The sequence below is a fragment of the Eublepharis macularius genome, chromosome 9, assembly GCF_028583425.1.
Source record: "Eublepharis macularius isolate TG4126 chromosome 9, MPM_Emac_v1.0, whole genome shotgun sequence".
Classification (NCBI taxonomy): Eukaryota; Metazoa; Chordata; class Lepidosauria; order Squamata; family Eublepharidae; genus Eublepharis; species Eublepharis macularius.
In genome coordinates this window covers 39,194,618-39,213,100 of record NC_072798.1, presented here as the reverse complement: position 1 = coordinate 39,213,100, position 18,483 = coordinate 39,194,618, and the positions used below count along the sequence as shown (strand labels likewise).

Below are 18,483 nucleotides of genomic sequence, written 5' to 3'. Positions count from 1 at the left end.
ACTGACTATGCACCAACCGACAAGTAAGTCAAGGGATCCAGATAGCGTTTGATTCATTATTTACTCATTTATATGCTGCTTCTTTCCCCAATGGGGACCCAAAGCAGCTTACACTGTTCTCTCCTCCACCATATCCTCACAACAGTTTGAAGTAAGTTAGGTTGAGAGACTGTGACTGGCCCAAAATCATCCAGCAAGATTCCATGGCACAGCAGGGATTTGAACCTGGGTCTCTCAAACCATAGTCTGACACTCTGGCCACTACACCGCGCTGGTTGGTATCTGGATGGAGCTGGAAGCAATACTGACACTAGCTCATTCTCCACCACAGTATTCCTGCTATAAAAAGTTATAAAACATCTTGGGTCTCCTCACTCATTTGCCTATCACATGGGTCCCCAACCTTTTTGAGCCTACAAGCACATTTGAAATTCTGATGGGTGCAGTAATAAAATGGCTGTCACAAAATGGTTGCTACAGCTTACCTTCAGTCACATACTGAAGATCCCTGTGCTGCAGAAACACCTTCTGCCAAAGCAATCTTTTTTAAAAATCTGCACAGCAAATCAAATCTTCAATGGCCAAAAAGAAGCCCCACTGGCCACATCTACTTTTTAAAAACATTTGGTAGGCATCAAGAAAGGTGTCAGTGGGCACCATGGCACCCACGAGCACCATGCTGGGAACTCCTGACCTAGACCCTTTCCACATGGGTTATTTGTGCAGCAGGGTAGATGTTGGGATATGGGTCCCCCCACCCCCACCCCCGCTGCTTACTCAAGTATTTTGATGCATTTGTGCACTTCCTGGGCACAACTGTGTCCACAGGCACCATGTTGGGGACCCCTGGCCTAGCACATCAGTCATATATACAGACTAACTTATAAATGGTTAATATTTCAACAAGAAAGGTGTAACTACAGATAGCGCAGTTATTCAGTTCTTAAACTCATTAGTCAGAGGAAAAGCACATTAAAAATACTTGGTTCTACAGAATTCCTTGTTTTCATGATAAATTTAAATGACACAGAACTTGTTACAGATTTGGAAGCTCCTTCTTACTATATTTAGAACTCTAGTTAACAGTTTACTATTCACACTTCGTACTACAATGAAAAGCAAAATAAAGCAGAATACCTGAGGTTGCTGATTTGCTAGTCCTTGGAGGAGGGAGATTCTGTTCTCGTGGAGGTTGTCCACCTTGTGAGTTCTTGTCCCACAGGTTCACGTTCTTGTAGTTGTAACTGCTAGGGTCACCCCATGCTGAAGTGCCATCATCAATATCCATTTTCCGACTAATCGATTGGGGGGATGGTTCTTCCCAGCCACTGGGTTCCTCATCCTTTGAGGCAGTTGGCTGCGGCCCACTATTCCAGTTAGGATTTGGTGGCCTCCCATTACCCTGGGGCTGTGGAGGTGGACCCCAGGAGCCAGGTGCCTCTGGCTGCTGATGATGCTGTTGTTGCTGATTATTCCAAGAATTGGGTTGTCTACTAGTATCATTCCATGCTGGAGCTCTTTTATTATTATTATCCCACCCCCCTTTTGAAGAACAATTTGCATTTGCACCATTACCCCAAGTCCCAATCTCATTTTGACTAGCTTCACCCCAACCCGACATTGACTTGTTTCCTGAATTTTCCCAATTACTATTTTTTGTTTGGTCAACTTCCTCTCCCCAGCCATTCTTTCCAGAAGACCACCCTTGATTAGGTGGCCGTCCATTCCATCCTGGGTCCTTGTTTGAATTCTCATTCCAAGTTACTGTTACCTTTTCATCAGATCTTCCTCCTCCCCAGTTAGAACAATTGTTCTTGTAATCATTCCATCCTCCAGTGTTTTTGGGCTCTTTCCACTCTGTTGGAGTAGAGAGCTCCCCCCATCCAGACTTGATTTGATTGCTTTGGCTGGGTGCATCTCCCCAGCCCCCTGAGCTCTTTGTCTGTATGGCAGAATTCTCCCACCCCTCAGTTCCTTTATCAGCCTTTCCCTCAGGCCTTGGCATTTCTTCTATATCCCAAACAGTGTCCTGTTTGATTTGAGTTTGACCCCAGCCAGTATTTGAAAGCACTCGGGGGTCCAAATCAGTCCTGCTCAGCAAAGTTTGCAAGACTGCCTGACAATCAGGATGTGTAGGCCTGTATGATCTACGTCCAGAATTGTGACTGTCACTACTTCCTGCTTTGTGGTTACTTCCAGTGCTTTGACCTCCAACTTCACTTCCTGTAGAGCTGGAAGATCTTCCCCAACAGGGAGCCTGGGAATTGCCTTGGTTTTCAGGAAGGGGGTGGCCCTTTTGATTGTCCCATGCTCCAGTGCTAGAATTTGGTTGGTTTGGACCACTCCATTCTCCAATCTTCAGTTCATCAGACCCAGACGGCTGTTTCCATTCTCCCTGAGACACCCCTGATGTCATTTTGTTCCCTTCACTCCATTTGTTTTCACTAGAGTGTTGAGGGCCAAAGGTCCAAGACCCATCACCCGTAGACCTGTTGCCATTATCCCAAGAATCATTTCTTGACCCATTCGATTTTTGAACAGAAGCTCCCTTCCATGAGTCCTCCCTATCTTTTCCATTGTTCCCATGATTTCCAGAATTGCTTTGACCAGAGACACTGTCCAGTCCAGAAGGCCCCCTTACTGTACCCCAAGATCCAACACTCCCAGTCTTTCTCTCTCCAGTGCTTTGTGAAGGGGCATCAGTGCTCCTGGAGGCGTTCCCAAAGCCCATTTCGAAGGACATTCCCTTATTCTCCATTGGGTTTGGTGAACTTAAGTTCAAAGAGTTAGTGTTTCCATTTTTTGGTCCATCAGTGTTGTGAATTTGAGCCTGCTCTCTGCCAGAGACAAAGTTAACACCCGCATTTTCCATCTTTGACTGCTGTTCCCTAGAAGTCTGACCTGCTGTACTAATCTGTGCATTGGAGCTACCATTATCAGATTCTGAAATGCCTTTCCTTGAATTTCCCTCCTGAATCAGTGCTGGCCAAGCTGATGGGTTGCTATTTGGGTTAAAGTTGCTGAAGCCTGAGCTGGGGCCAATTCTGTCCTGCCCGCTCAAGTTCCTCCAGCTTGCTAGACCATTGTTACTCTCTGCTGCAGGGTTGGAAGATTGAACAGATTTAGCCTTAGGGTCAGATTTCCAAGCCCCAAGATTACATTCGTTACCAGAGCTTCCAGACTGGCACTGGTTTCCTTTTCCTTTGTTGCTAGTGGTGCTTCCTGGCAGAGTGCTCTTCTCCAAGCCAGGGTTCGAGGCACTGTTGTTGTCTGTGGTGTTTTCGGAAGAAGACTCAGTATCTTTGCTGGCAATACAAGGCCACTCTTCCATGTCAGACCCGTCTACAATCACCTTGTCCCACAAATGAGTTGGGTTGGCATTGGTGCTGTTGGAGGAGGCTCCAGAACCCCAAGTGGAATTTGCATAATTTGAAGCAGCAGCACCTCCAGTTGTTGAATCTAAAATGAAACATGGTCACAGTTATTCACAAGCACATAAATGATCTCTAGCAGAACAGACTATTGTTTCTATTCAGCATATGAACTGCAAATTACTTATAAGCTGTCATTTATATTACCAACGGAATGCACTGCCACAAAATGTAGTAATAGGCACTAGATCAGAAGGCTTTTTAAAAAAAGATTAGACAAATTCATGGAGGATTAATGACTACTAATCACTAGTATAGAATGGATAAGAAATGGCACCTTATGTTTGGTCAGTATGTCTGAGAATCCTGGAGAAACAAACTGGGAAGGACTGTTTCCCAGAGGCATGATGCTGGTCACAGTGGGAAAAAGCTGCTGAACTAGATAAACTCTTATCCAACTGATCCAACAAGTCTCTTCATATAATTATAAAAACCACAAACTACTTTCAATTTTGCAAAACTAGTATTAGTACTAACAGGAAACTTATGAACTGTTACTAAATTTTAAATATTTTTCATAATATATAAAAAAAAGTCATATAAAGGTGTAATTTAAAAAACCCTCTTCTATCCTGATATCAACTGCTTTCACTAACTTTAAGACACTGCTGGCAAGAGATGGATAGAAGCTGGATGAAAAAGAAATGGTTAGTACTGGACTAAGGTTTCATATACACAGCATCTTAAACCTGAGGGGAAGAGTAAAAAATTCTTAAAACATTGCAGAATTAGCATACTGCATCTAACCATAGCAATTTCATTTAGCCAAGGCGATTATTAGCCAGCAAAAGACCTATCCTCGACAATTTTTGTCTATTTTTAAATGTCACCTAAGCCATCAGTGCAATTTGTGGCCAAGAAATCTGTATGCATTCTATGAAAATGCACTTCCTTTTGTAGGAACAAAATGTACTACCAATCAGTGTCATTGGAAGATGTAAATTCTTGCTCTAATTTGTTTTACCCAGTATCTACAATCTAAAGAATTCTTTCTCTATTCATGGAAAAAGTAACCATAGGTACCCCTAGAAAACTATGAAGCATTTGGTTCAATTTATACAAGAAAGTCACCCCAAATCCTATTATCAGGTCTGTAGCACAAATATGTGCTTGCTAGAAGAAGTACTATTTAGTTTAATTTTTAATTATATTTGTATCAATTCATAAGAACATAAAATTTTGCTAACACTATGGTGGGCACCGAAGAACCATTTAGTTCGGTCCTCTCACAATTAAAATATACAGAGAAACCATTAGGAATTACAGATATATCTAAATTTCTTATTCAAACAAGGTTCTGTTACAGATACAGAATAAAATATTTCTAAATGGGAAATTAAAATTACCCATTTGACGCGCCATTAGAAACATTTGTTTCAACTACTAACAAATCTAAAATCTATAAAAGATTAAAATTTATAATAATAATCTCTGGTATTTATTCATACTTGCACAGCTTAAATACGGAACAAAGCCACTTTCTTTCATACAACTAAAGCACAATCCTTACCTGCCAGATGGGTTATTACCTAAGACAAGACAGTAAAAGTTATTATTTCCAAAAAGAGGATGTTTGAGAGAAAAAATGTGTCCAAGACCTGTCCCTCTGCATAGTACAAAATTTGTGTCATTCAGCAAGACAGGGTTGTATATACCTGTAACTATTGTTCATTGAGTTCTTCTGTGCAGACACACATGAGGACTGCACATGTGCAGGCCTGCCACCGGATAACTCTTTATCACTTCTTAGAGCTCTTCAGGGGCCGTTGCTCATGAGCCACATAGCAACCATTTCCCACCCAAATGGTCATATGACTTAATGGCAAGAAATGGCCCCTTCCCTCAGTTCTCCTAAGAAGCCACGACTCACAACTGGACTGAACCAGGGAGTTCATAGAGGGGCAGGAGGGAGGGCATGTGTGCCTGCACAGAAGAACTCGATGAACAATAGTTACAGGTATGTACAACCGTCTTCATCATTGTTCATCTGTGCAGTCCCACATGGGAGAGTACCAAGCTACACACAATAAGGAGGCGGGGTGAATCTCCAACTCAATTTTATTAAGGTAACAAATGAGCATACACTGCAAGCAAGAACTGTAATATAGAACATAACCAAAGTTAAACAACAACACTGATAATAAAACCAATAAGTCAGAAACTGAGCAGTGCAGATCTACCAATCATTGAAGATAACATCAACACCAATGAACAACATGTTCAACAACTAATACTTTATAAGAGCATCTCATAACATCAGGACTTATATGAACAGTATAAATGTTTGCATTCAAGGCTGCATAACTACCAGTAAATTCACAGTATACTTTCTGTTGCCCTTTCAGGGAAAGAAGGATTGAAGAATGACTCTTGCAACTGCTGCATCCTGATTTGCATTAACATCAACAGCATATTGCTTCACCAATATATCAGCAGAGGACCATGTCGCTGCCCTACAAACATGCGTGATCGGCACACCCGAGGAAGACAGAAGAAGCTGCCTGTGATCTTGCTGAATGAGCCCTCAGAGTAAATGGACACTGTACCCTAGACAGGTTGTATGCCTTCTCAATGGCTGACACAATCCACCATGACACTGTTTGAGAAGTCGCCTTTTTGCCCTTGTCTGAGCCTCCAAAACAGACAAAGAGATGTGGACTGTCGCGAAAGACCTTTCTCCTGTTCAAATAAAAAGCTAAAGCTCTTTTCAGAACTGATGTGTGTAGAGCCCTTTCCCTTTAGGGTTAAGAAAAAACACAGGAAAAGAAATATCCTGTGTTAGATGGAAAACAGTCAAGACCTTCGGTAAAAACTGAAGGCTGGGCTGAAGGACCGCTTTATTGGAACAGAATTTCAGAAATGGCAGGTCAGCCCTAAGTGCTGCTAACTTGCTTACCCTTCTTACTGAGGTGATAGCGACCAAAAACGCCACTTTGTAAGACAATACGTTCAAAGAACACAGAGCCAACAGTTCAAAGGGTGGTAGTGTAAGCCGTGCTGACACCAAGGACAAGGACCACTGAGGAACCGGTGGTGATACAGGTGGGTAAAGATGAAAAGTTCCTTTTAGGGACTGATGGGATTTTAAATGGGAGAAAACAGTATGCCCTTCAATCTGCTGATGAAAAGCAGAAATAGCTGCTAGATGCACCTTTAAAGATGTCACCATTATACCTTGAGTCTTTAACTCACAGAGGTAATCAAAAATCAAATTTAAGGGACAATCAGCAGCAACACCTTTAGAAGCAGCCCAGGCAGAAAATCTTGACCACTTGGCCTCATAAGATCATCGGTGACCAGAAAAACGCCCACAAAAAAACCTCCACGGTCATAAATGCTCACAAGAAAAAAGCCCATACAGAAAGAAACCCACACAGAAAAAAGCCCACATGGAATAATATTTTAATTAATTACAATTACAAATACCATTTTTTATTAATTACAGCTATGTTTATTGATTTCTCCCTTCCAAATACTTGTCAGAGTCAGCCCTGCTTAGCTTCATAGATCTATGAAGCCTTAACTACTTCTACTATTCAAGAAAGAGAAGTAGAAGGAGGCAGTGGCAGCAGCTGAGGGGTCTGGGTAACGTGATTAACATAAGAAGAACCCTGCTGGATTAGACCAGTCTCCACAGTTGGGAAGGGCTTACCTTTTAGTTGAACACTGGCACCTCAAAAGGTTTTGGTTGATTTTGAGAAGGCTTGTATGAATGAAGTGGGGATTGCCTTTCCACACGCTGAGGTCAGAGGGTGTTATTTTCACCTCTGTCAGAGTCTCATTAGGAAAATCAACAGTATTGGATTGAAGACTGAATATGAAACTAAAATGAACATAAAAATTATACTGAAATCTCTTGCTGCATTAGCCTTTGTCCCAATCAATCATGTGAGAACTATTTTTGATGAGCATGCTGCCACATTTGCAGATGAAGACAGCTACAATGAGGTGCTTCTTTTCGACATATATTGAGGGTGCAGCAGTTAGAGATTCTCAATTTCCTATAAGAATTTGGAGTCATCATGATGCAGCCCTGGAACGGTTGCCAAAAACTACAAACTGTTGTGAGGGATTTCACAATGCTCTTAATTCCCTATTCCACTGCAGTCATCCCAGTGTGTGGTCTCTATTTGATGGACCGCAGAGGGACCTGGCTTGCCACAAACTAACACTGGCTAATGCACAGGCATGTCGCTTAGAGATGAAAAAGAGGAAATATAAGGCACTACATGACATGATTGCTATTTCTGTGCAGCAATATGAGCAGGTGGAAGATCAACTTTATTACATAAGGAGATGGCTAATTTGCAATGAAAAATTATATCTGAGTTATTATTATTGTTAAATAATTGGTGCTTTTATTATTAGGGTTAGGTAGTCTTTTGTTGTGGTCACTGGGTGCACCACAATGTATTTGTTGAAATGCAAGTAAAGGAAAATCAAGATAATCAACTTTAATGTTGCTGCACCCAACAGCATATATTCCAAAAGCTCTGCAATTCAATTTAAAAAGGTGTAATTAATAAAAAATATTATTTCCATGTGTCCTTCTTTTCATGTGGGCTTTTTTCTGAGTGGGTTTCTTTCTATATGGGCTTTTTTCCATGTGGCATTTTTCCATGTGGGCTTTTTTCTTGTGAGCATTTATGACTGTGGGCTTTTTTCCTGTGAGCGTCTTTCCTGGAACCAAGATCATCTAGTAGAAGGTCTCCTAGCAATTTAGAGTTGCGGATGAGTTCGTCATGCCGTTAGATGCAATTTGTTCGGCTTATGATGGAACAGTGTTCCACTCAGAAGGACATCTGGCTGCTGGGGCAATCTGACATATGTCCGTTTGGACAGCTCTAGAAGTCTGGGTAACCACACTTGTCTGGATCAGAATGGTGTTATTAATGTGCAACTGGTGTTGCTCCCCTCTATCCTGCAACCTTTGTAATGAGAGGAAACATGTAACGCAACCTGTTTGTCCATGAGATTTGGAAGACGCCCCCAATGGACAGAGGGTCGCTTCCTGCTCTGGAGCAAAACACTTTGGTTTTGGCATTCTCTGATGCTGCAAAAACATCTATCTCTGGTGCACCCCACAGACTGAAAATGGGAAACAGATACTTGTCGTTCAGGGCTGATTTGTGGTTTGACACTAGCATTCTACTGAACCTACAATATGTATAGCCTGAATGGACACACTGTTCGAAATTGCCCACTCCCAGATAATCATAGCCTCCTTGCCGAGTGTCAGAGATGCAGTACCACCTTGTCGGTTTACATAATACATCACCGTGGTGTTGTCCATTTGGATCAACACCTTCCGGCTTCGGAGGAAAGCTGTGAATGAGACAAGTGCAAAGCGTATAGCTCTTAATTCCAGCAAGTTGATGTGTAACTCCTGCTCTCTCTCAGACTACACATCCTGAACAAACAGCCCAACCGTGCAATGATGCATCCATTATTACAATAACATCATGTTGCACATAAGTGAAAGGCATCCTCTAATCAGATTTTAATCCTATCCACCACATCAAGGACCTAACTATACATCTTGGCACCGAAAATTTTACAGAGGGAGCATGTACAGAAGACAAACCAATTTTGTAATGTTCTCATGTCGAGTCTGGCAAACGGCACCACTGATGTCACAGTGGCCATATGCCCCTGATCTTATGAACTGTTTGAAATCGATTTTTAGTCAGATCTGAGACCATAGATTTAACTGATCTTGCTCTTTCCTGAGGCAACAAGGCTTTTGCCATATTAGAATCTAACACAGAACCAATACAGGAGACAGTTCCACTGGGCTCAAGTTTGGACCTCTGAAAATGTATGAGGAGACTCAGACGTGAGCAGGTGCGTACCACCAGATCCACATCTTGCAGCAACCTTTCCCTTGTAGTTGCCACTATAAGCCAATTATCTAATTATGGAAATAATGCACGCCCCCTGCTCCCTGAGAAAGGCCACAATAGGTGTTTTGGTAAAGAAAGCACAGGTATTTCCAATGTTCCTTCTTTATGGCAATATGAAAGTATGCATCCTTGAGGTTAAGGACCACAAACCAGTCACCATGTTTCAACAAAGGTAACACTGATGATAAAGTGACCATCTTAAATTTAGAAACCTTAAAAAAGGCATTTAGGCTCCTTAAATCTAAGATAGGATGCAGGCCCTCATCTTTCTCGGCAACCAGAAAGAAGCATGAGAAAAAACCTGGTCCCACTTGCACATATTGTACCTCTTCAATAGCACCCTTAGCCAAGAGAGATTGAATCTCGGCTTCCAACTCAACCAAAGCACTATTGACAGCCGTTGATGGGCAAACGCAATCAGGCAGTTCCACGAACTCTAACCCACAACCACTATTAATAATGGTTAAGACCCAAGAGTCTGATGTTATTGACTTCCCGTCAGGGAGAAAAGGTGCTAATCTATCAGAGAAGTTCAAGGTAGAGTTCGCTGGATTCCGTCAGAACTGCTTTGCAGCATCCAGAGGACCTTTCTGATGGGTAGATGTTTGAGATGGTCGAGGCTTATATTGTTTACGCCTTCTTGACTGCTGCGAGGCATCTGCTGCTGGTAGTACTGGTGCTGTTGTTGTCTGCCATAGTACTGATATAGGCGGTGTCTGGGAAAGTACCTTGGCGTATATGTAGCCCTCTCAGCAGATGTGACCAAGCCTAGTGACTTTGTTGTTTGCCTATTTTCCTTCTTCTTCAGCGCCTCATCCATGGTGCAGGAGAAAAGTAAGTAACCCTCAAAGGGTAGGCATCTGCTGCATGGCTCCAGCGTTCATCTGCTGCAGACAGCATCCATTTGAAGTAATGATATGAACTCCTTCTTATCCTCTGGAAAATCTGTGATGTAAGACGACAACTTCTCCCACATATAAAGTTGGTACACTGCCATTATCGTCTGGTAGTTGGCAATACGTAGACTTAAGATAGATGTACTGTCTGTTGACATAGTGAGCCAAGAAGCATGTCTATGTCTTGCTGTTTGTATCTGTCATGTCACTACTGATGTAAAAGATCTATTTGACAGGTCCTTGGATGATGCAAGAGCAGAGAAACAACCTACGACACCTCACCAGATGTGTTATGATTGGACACTGAGGGGTGCTGTGGGAGGATATAAGCCAGCAGTGTCTTGTGCTGGAGTGGAGCTTGTTCCATTAGGTGCTTGGTGAAGCACGACACTGAGAACAAGATTCTGTATATAAGTCACTGTAAATAAACTGTACATACACTTAAATGCTATAAGTGTGTGGAAGCCTTATTTATAGCTCAGCTACAGTTCAAACCACGCTGCGCCAACACTGTCGACTTCCCATGCCATCAATCTTCCTTCCATCTTTATCTGGTGGAGTGGAATGGGAACCAGATCTACGTCGCTGGACCTCCTCTGCCACAAGCGAAGGAGGAGGATGCTTTATCAATGCCAGCCAAGTGTCCTGCTTAATCTTATACATTTGTTCTATGCATTTAGATGTAGCTGGCAACTCTGCAGATACCTTCCAAACCTTGGTCTCTATCTCCTCCAGGCCCTCTAGGATAGGAAAACCCACTGTAGCAGGAGAGTCACCATAAACGCGGCTGAGCAATTTGTCCTTTGTTTTGGGGCTGGCAGGAGACATGTCAATGTCTAGCGCCTTCGCCATTTGAGCCATCTGTTTGGAGTACATGCGAAAGTCTTCGTATGGCAAATCCGAACAAGGGCCCACATTGTCATCAGGCGACGGATCCAAAGCTGACTTTGACTGATATCGGATCCATCTGCCTCGATGTCCTCCTCATCAGAGATGTAAGTGGGCTGTAATTGCTCTGGAAAAGGCAGAGGTTACCATCCATGCCCCGTCGATATTGAGGGCCTCGGACTTATTACACTATAACCTGATGGCGCTACCGTGCCAGTGAGGAAGCCCTAGAAGATTCACGTAGGATCAGTTAAGAAGACGATTCAGCCAATGGAGTTGGATCTCTATGTGGAGACTGCTCTGCCTCAGTTCCAAACGTGGTGCCCCAGGCTTGCTCCGTCAACGGAGCCATCTTCAGTTCCAGCAGCTCACCCTCAGAGATAGAGCAATCAAGTGAGTGCAAGTGCAGAGATGGAATTCGAAGAGTGAGCAGAACCACATCATCAGTGCACCCTGGACGCGGAGACTGAGGACGATGAGTTGAAGTCGAAGTTGACTGAGACAAATGCTTTGTCTTTTTAGATTTCTTCGCTGGCAGTTCCAACGCAGCTCTCGGATCCAACGGGCGCTTAGAGCTTGGTTTTTTACCTGTCCGAACTCAGAGTTGACTTCATCGAAGCTACAGAACCAGCTCTAGAGAGTCGCTCAGCAGTAGCTGAAGTCTTAACTGCTTTTGGAGTCGACTCTGACAAACACTCATCAGAAGAAGTCTTAGCCACCTCTCTTTCCACCAGCACTTCCTCCCACAGTGCTGCTTTCAGCCACTGAGACCTCTCATGCCTCGATTTGGGAGGGAAGTTTTGGCAGATTTTGCATGCCACAACATTATGGCCCTCACCAAGACACATGAGGCAGAGTTCGTGCTCATCTGCGTGAGTCATTTTAGTACCACACTTCGAGCAGCGTTTGAAGAATACCTTAGAAGCCATACTGAGGGCAGATTAAGCTGTACCTCAGAAAGACAAGATGGGTCAAAACACACCAACAACCACAAAAGTCCGAATCAGCATGTGAAATCGTAGTCAGAACTCAGTCCAAATCCAGATTAAGCTGAAAAGATTGATCAAAAACAAAAGTGATGGAGCACAAAAGTGGAAGTCCTTCTCCAAGCAGTGGCAAGAAGAGAACTGAGGGAAGGGGCCGTTGCTCGCCGTTAGTTCACATGACCGTTTGGGCGGGAAATGGTTGCTATGTCTCTCGTGAGCCACGGCCCCTGAGGAACTCTAAGAAGCGATAAAGAATTCTCCGGTGGCAGGCCTGCACATGCGCAGTCCCTATGTGGGACTGCACAGAAGAATGACGATGAACTATTTTTAACCATATAGCAAAAACAACAACAAAGGTAATTTGTTGGCAGCTAAATTTGTATAGATTTTTCTACCATTATCTGGTTCCCACTCAAGATAAACACTGTTGACTTGGAAACACCCATTAGTACAATCCCTGAAAAGACTAGTATTTAGAAGGAACTCATTTATAAATATAAGTAAGATAGTTCATTGAATAAGAATTCTTCATGAATAATATAAAACAAGTTATTTTTATATGCAGGCAAACATACACTGAATTTTAAGATTATGATTGCTGTTACTAGGGATGCAATTCTAAGAACACCTTCCTGGGACAAAGGTCCACTGAATAAAATGGGTCTTATTTATAAGTAGACCTGCATAGGATTGCTCTCTCAAGGGGAACTCGCGTGCACACTAGCCTGGGAGTAAACAGCACTTATCACAGTGTGGCTTACTTGTGAGTAGACATGCACATGATTGCATAGTTAGAATTTGAATTCAGGGTGAGTCTACATCGTAAAGCTCAGTTCAAACATAATATAAAATCATGGTTTTTTATTTTAACTATGATTAAGTTTATAAAACTGGGCACTCAGAAAATCAAGTCAAATTGTGATTTGCCTTGACAAATGTAGATTTCATCACCATTGCTTCCCCTCATATACCTGCTTCAGACCCACTTACTAAGGCAGCCTGTACAACAAAAGCACCCCCACAGAACAGAACAGAATCAAACCAGGACATCTAAATTCACAGTGTTCTACTAAATCAATCTCCACTTCCCCAATAGCAAGGATGTTTTTCAACTTGGCAAATGCCTTTTAAGGCAAAGGATATTGCTGCAACCAGCCATTAAGAGCTTCACAGCACAACACTTTCATTTTCAACTGAGGCTTTTATTTCAAAAGCAGCAGTATTTGACTGTCCTGTTTGCTTTCCTCTCTGTTGATATCGCCTGATCTGAAAAAGGGGAGAGAGAAATGCTGCACACTATAAAAAGGTTCAGTTTTATCCTTGCTTTTGGTAAGAACAGAGGGGTCATTCAAAACGGAAATCAGATTTACTACTGATTTCTACTAAAAAAAGCTTTTCCAAATCCAGCTGGAAGTGCCACTTGGTTTAATGGTTCTGACTCCCAGACAAGTGTTCATAGGACAGCAGCTTTGAATATTTATTAAAATATTTATATACTGCCTTTCCTCAAAGCTCAAGGTATCTTACAAGTCTCAATTACAACACTGCAGCAAACATCCAGATAACCCCTTCCATAAACAATACTTATAGTTTATACCCAATTAAAAGCCCTCGTATATAAAACATCCTTGCAGTTCCACCTGAACATTTCTAAAGACAGCTCTTCCCTCACCACTTTAAGAAGCTGGTTCCACAACATGGGAGCTACAATGTATCTAGCTGATGGGATTTAGTTGATGCCAAATGCCTTAAGAAGGGGGACAGCCAGCAGGTAGCAGTCTGAGGGCTGTAATTTGTCCACATGGACTTATAGGAGGAGGCTTTTAGATATGTGGGTCCTTGGCTGTAAAGGGCTTTGAAGGTCATATACAGTAACTTGCACTAGACTGAGAGACATACTGTCAACCAGTGTAGTTGTTTTAAGATGACAGAGATATGTTCACATCAGCTAACTCAACAATAATCAGGCCTCTGCGTTCTGAACTAGATGCTAGGTTCTCCAGACTTTTGGCTTCTCTCTTTATCAGGCAAAACTCTATCTGAAACAAAGTGGGCTCTATGAACTCTTGCCACTAGAATGTGTTTAGGGAAATGCACCTCAGAAATCTTGAAAAACATGTCAGTCAGTCCACTTCACATTTGTAATAAATTCTTTTAAACAAGGATTTTAAACTAAGCCTTTTACTATTCTTTCAAATATTAGATACATTGGCTTGGATCCTAAGTATCCTATCCACTCAGGGTAGGTACTTTTGCTAAGGAGGGGAATTTTTTTTGACAATTCCTCTCTCACTCTACTTCCTACCTCCCTACCTCAATTCCTGAGATATATTTACCCATGGGGGCATAATTTGGAGGTGAAGACTGCAGAGTTGGGAGGGGGGCAAAAATATCACAGTTTAGTCACTACAGCTCCACTCACATTACACAAGATCCAAGCCATAGAATTCATGACAAGTTTAAACACTACAGAATATACGTCTATGTACTACAGACTATGTATTAAGATGTCAATCTGCAAGCATCTGACGGACAACATGGTGACACAGGGAAGTCAGCATGGATTTGTCCCCAACAGGTCCTACCAGACCAACATCTCCTTCTATGACCGAGTGACAGGCTTACTGGATAGTGGTGATGCTGTCGATTTAGTTTATCTGGATTTCAGTAAAGCTTTTGATAAGGTTCCTCATGATGTTCTGATGGGTGAACTGGGGACTGTACTCTAGGATAGTTAAATCAATAGGAAACTGGATGGATAACCGCACCCAAAAAGTAGTTGTCAATGGCATCATATCTGTTGGAAGGTGTCCAGTGGGGTGCCACAGAACTCAGTCCTGGGCCCAGTGTTTTTTTTAGTATTTTTATAAATAATTTGGATGAGGGTGTGAAGGGGTTACTCATTAAATTTTCAGATAACAAACACTCTTGAAGACGGGGATAGAATTCAACGAGATCTGAATACACTGGAAAAGTGGCCAGATTTGAGTAAGATGCTGTCTTAAGAGGAGGGAAGGGAGCTGTTCCTGTTGGCAACAGAGGACAGGGCTCGAAATAATGGGTTTAAACTACAGGAGGGAAAGTACGAATATTTGTTGGGGATGCTTTAGGCTGTTCCAGCATTGGGTAGGGGGGTCGGACTAGATGATCTGTAAGACCCTTTCCAACTCTATGATTCTATTTTATAGAAGAAACAAAACCACAAATATAAAGTAGTTATGGATTGCCCTATATTTCTTCACATTTTGTGAAAAAAACTGTCTTCATCAGAAAATGTGTATTATACAGTATTTGAGATCATTATAAAAATTGTTCGCTGAATTTTTTTTTAAAAAATTGAAATTGCAAGCCTTAAAAAGTTCAAAATTACTTTAAAAGTAATTACTTTAAATGAAAATGTCATTTTACATATTAATTTAAATAAGATTGAATAATGTGAGCCATGTTGATGTCATGTTTCATTCTTTAGATTTAAATAACCGTTTCTCCTTTATTAACACTGTGTAAAGTCAAATCAGTCTATAAATTTTTATTGTTGCAGGCAGTATTCTACTGGAACTGGATTTCACAGTTGACTAGTAGGAAGTAACAGTTGGCTAGCAAGCCCAGTTGGATACCCGCCGATTCAGACATCACTCAAAACCATACTTAAGACTGGGGTTAATAAAGCAATTTCAAACCATAATTTCAGATGTTGGTTTGACCCACAATAGTTAACGGAGTGGCCCACATTCTGAAAATCCCATAAGACCATGTTTTTTGTGTGACATCTGAACCAAGACCACAAGATGGGTTGCTATTTCAGTGGTTCTCATCAAGTTCTATGGGAAAATGTTGAAAAGGCTACAAGATTAAAAAGACAAAAAACCTGCACCATCCCATATACAGGAGTCATTGATATATGAAAGAGAGGCAAGGCTTTGATTGCTTACATTCTTATTTATTTGAACTGACTGGGACATGTCCTCTACCCCAGAAACCAGAGTCAGTAGCAGCAGATCTGGACACATCTTGAAGGCATCCCTGAGTTTACCCTTTTACTTTGTCCCATATAAATGGAAGGCTGACAAGCACCTATCAGAAAAACTACTGCTCGAGGACACTCAAGTGGAGAAAAAAATTAGTGTGTCCTCACCCCTGGGCTTCTCCCCAGGGTATAGCCTCCTCATATTCTTTCTCTTGGCCAATCCAAGTGATGGAAGTTTCCTAATTTTAATTAATCAGCACAGATGCATGGGAACAAAATTCAACCCTATTAATCTAGTTTAGCACCTCAATCTAACAATTAAACATTTCCATATGAAAAAGAGGAGGCGGCAACGGTAACAAAGGAGGCCCATTAATATTGAGGGGATACTTGATCTTCTTAATCTTAGGGCCAATTTAATCAAAATCAACTGTGACACACAGCTTACCATTCAGCTAACCCCACCTTTTAATATAAAGTATTTAATGTTTGATCTATCCTACCCCTCGTCATCCAACATTCAGTTCTCAAGGCAGAGAAATGCCTTCAGCATCTTTATAATAATGGACTAATTAAAAAGAATTATCCAATAGCCTATAAACATTAATTTGCTAGTTTTAATTAGAATAGTGAAGTAAAACCGGTAATTTGTCATGTTTTCTTGTTCTGCTAACTCCTTCCAACTAAGGCTTTCATACCAGTTGCAGTCCCACTGTCACACGGCAGCAGCACTCCCGTCACTGGTTGTGCGTTGTTTGGATTTGCTCCAGGTGCTGGAGAAGGAGGTGGCCCTACTCCACTCCCAAGGAGCATACAGGATGGCGGAGGGGGCTGCCCACGTTTCAGTAACACTTTGTGGTCCTGCTGGCAACGGAATCGCGGCGGCACCTCCCGAGGCATGTAGCGGGCGGCGCTTGGCGGTTGACCGTTCGGCACTGCCACCCTTTTGGCATTGTTGCCACCGTTGACTGGTGGCGATGGAGAGCTGCCAATTGGGCTGGCAGTCACTGGTTGGCTTAAACTTGGTTTTGTCGCTTCGGGCACTAAAACAAAAACAAAAAAGGAAAGGTGTTCTGAGTTGTTAAAACAATTGACTAAATTATAACCACTGATTAAACTATTCGGACAATTATTCTTTAATGTCTTGCTTTTCCAACATTATCTATGACATTCCATTATAATAATAAACCAGTGTATTATCATTAAAGCATATTAGAAGTACAAAGAAAAAGGCAACACTCACTACCAAGTGAGCTCAAAAAGGCATACAAAATGCATCACAGGACACTTTTCTATTATCAAGAAAAAATACACTTAATTTTACACTAGCACCAACTAAAGTGAGACAGAGACAGCTATAAACACCATCTATGACCCAATGTTATTTTACCCACAAAGTTCCAAGATATCCTCCAGGAAAGATGTCTGGAAAGAGAAAGTTGTGAACACAGGGAGTCACCTCACTATACTCCCAACATTCCTATGCAGGTCACAGAGCTATTGCTACTCTCTGGAAGTTCTATACAGTAGGAAGTCGATATTTTATCACAGGGTACAGTCAAGACAGAAATAAAAGCAAAGTGTGCATAAAGTGCTTATGAGCCTCCCTACCAGTCTCCTGCCAGGAGAGCGACAAAGTCATCTGCCCCCTATAAGCGCTGTCACCAGAATATTATCAAACTATGGCCCCCATCCACTCCTCTTGGTTTGTTTATGTTCGGATTGGGGAAATTGGAGGGGGGCGTCATCTGATATGCTGTTTTAGGTACTTATGTAATTACGTTTTCTGCATTTTAAAATCCATTTATATATGTATATATATTAAATGCTCATTGAGCATTTTATTGTATCCCGCCCTGAGCCCATTTGCGGGAAGGGCGGGCTAAAAATCAAATCAAATAAATAAATTAAATTAAATACACGGGCATGCCCATAGGGTTTCATGGAGGAGCTCACTCCTCCAGCATCTTCTATCATGAGTCTAAGCAACATAGAAAATAAAAACAAAGGGAGAAGTTGACACGATAAAGAAGAAGCAAGAAAAGGAGGGATGAGAATTGCTTTGCTAAATAGATATTCCCTTGCTTGCTTGTGGCAAGTAAGATCACATTTAGATGGGGAGCTTTTACAAAAGTTTGGGTTTATGCTGAAATTGCGATCACAGGTGTATGTGGGCTGGCAGGCTGTTAAGTTTTTGTGGGGTTTTATCTTATTTTGAATGTGATGTCATTTCTGGTTATCACAGCTATTACGTTCTCATTATCTTAATTATCTTTTCATAAAGGCTAAAGCATTTCCTGTTCTTTGTCACAAACAGGTAGATATACTGGGTCAGGGGAACCACAGCCTGGCATATGCATATCAGCTTTTCACATGTCTGTCTTAATGTTCAAAGGAGATATTGTAAGCCAA

General features: G+C 41.9%; 1 protein-coding gene across 2 annotated transcripts in view; it reads right to left on the bottom strand.

Moving 5' to 3' along the window:
- TNRC6B (trinucleotide repeat containing adaptor 6B) overlaps window positions 1-18,483 on the bottom strand; it is a 161,516-nt gene that overhangs the window by 41,854 nt on the left and 101,179 nt on the right. For both annotated transcript variants that reach the window (XM_054989153.1, XM_054989154.1), the window contains 2 exons: window positions 16,770-17,114; window positions 1,138-3,459 (listed from right to left, as the gene is read on the bottom strand). In XM_054989153.1, coding sequence (XP_054845128.1) covers window positions 1,138-3,459; window positions 16,770-17,114 — 2,667 coding nt within the window. The remainder of the gene's footprint in view (window positions 1-1,137; window positions 3,460-16,769; window positions 17,115-18,483) is intronic.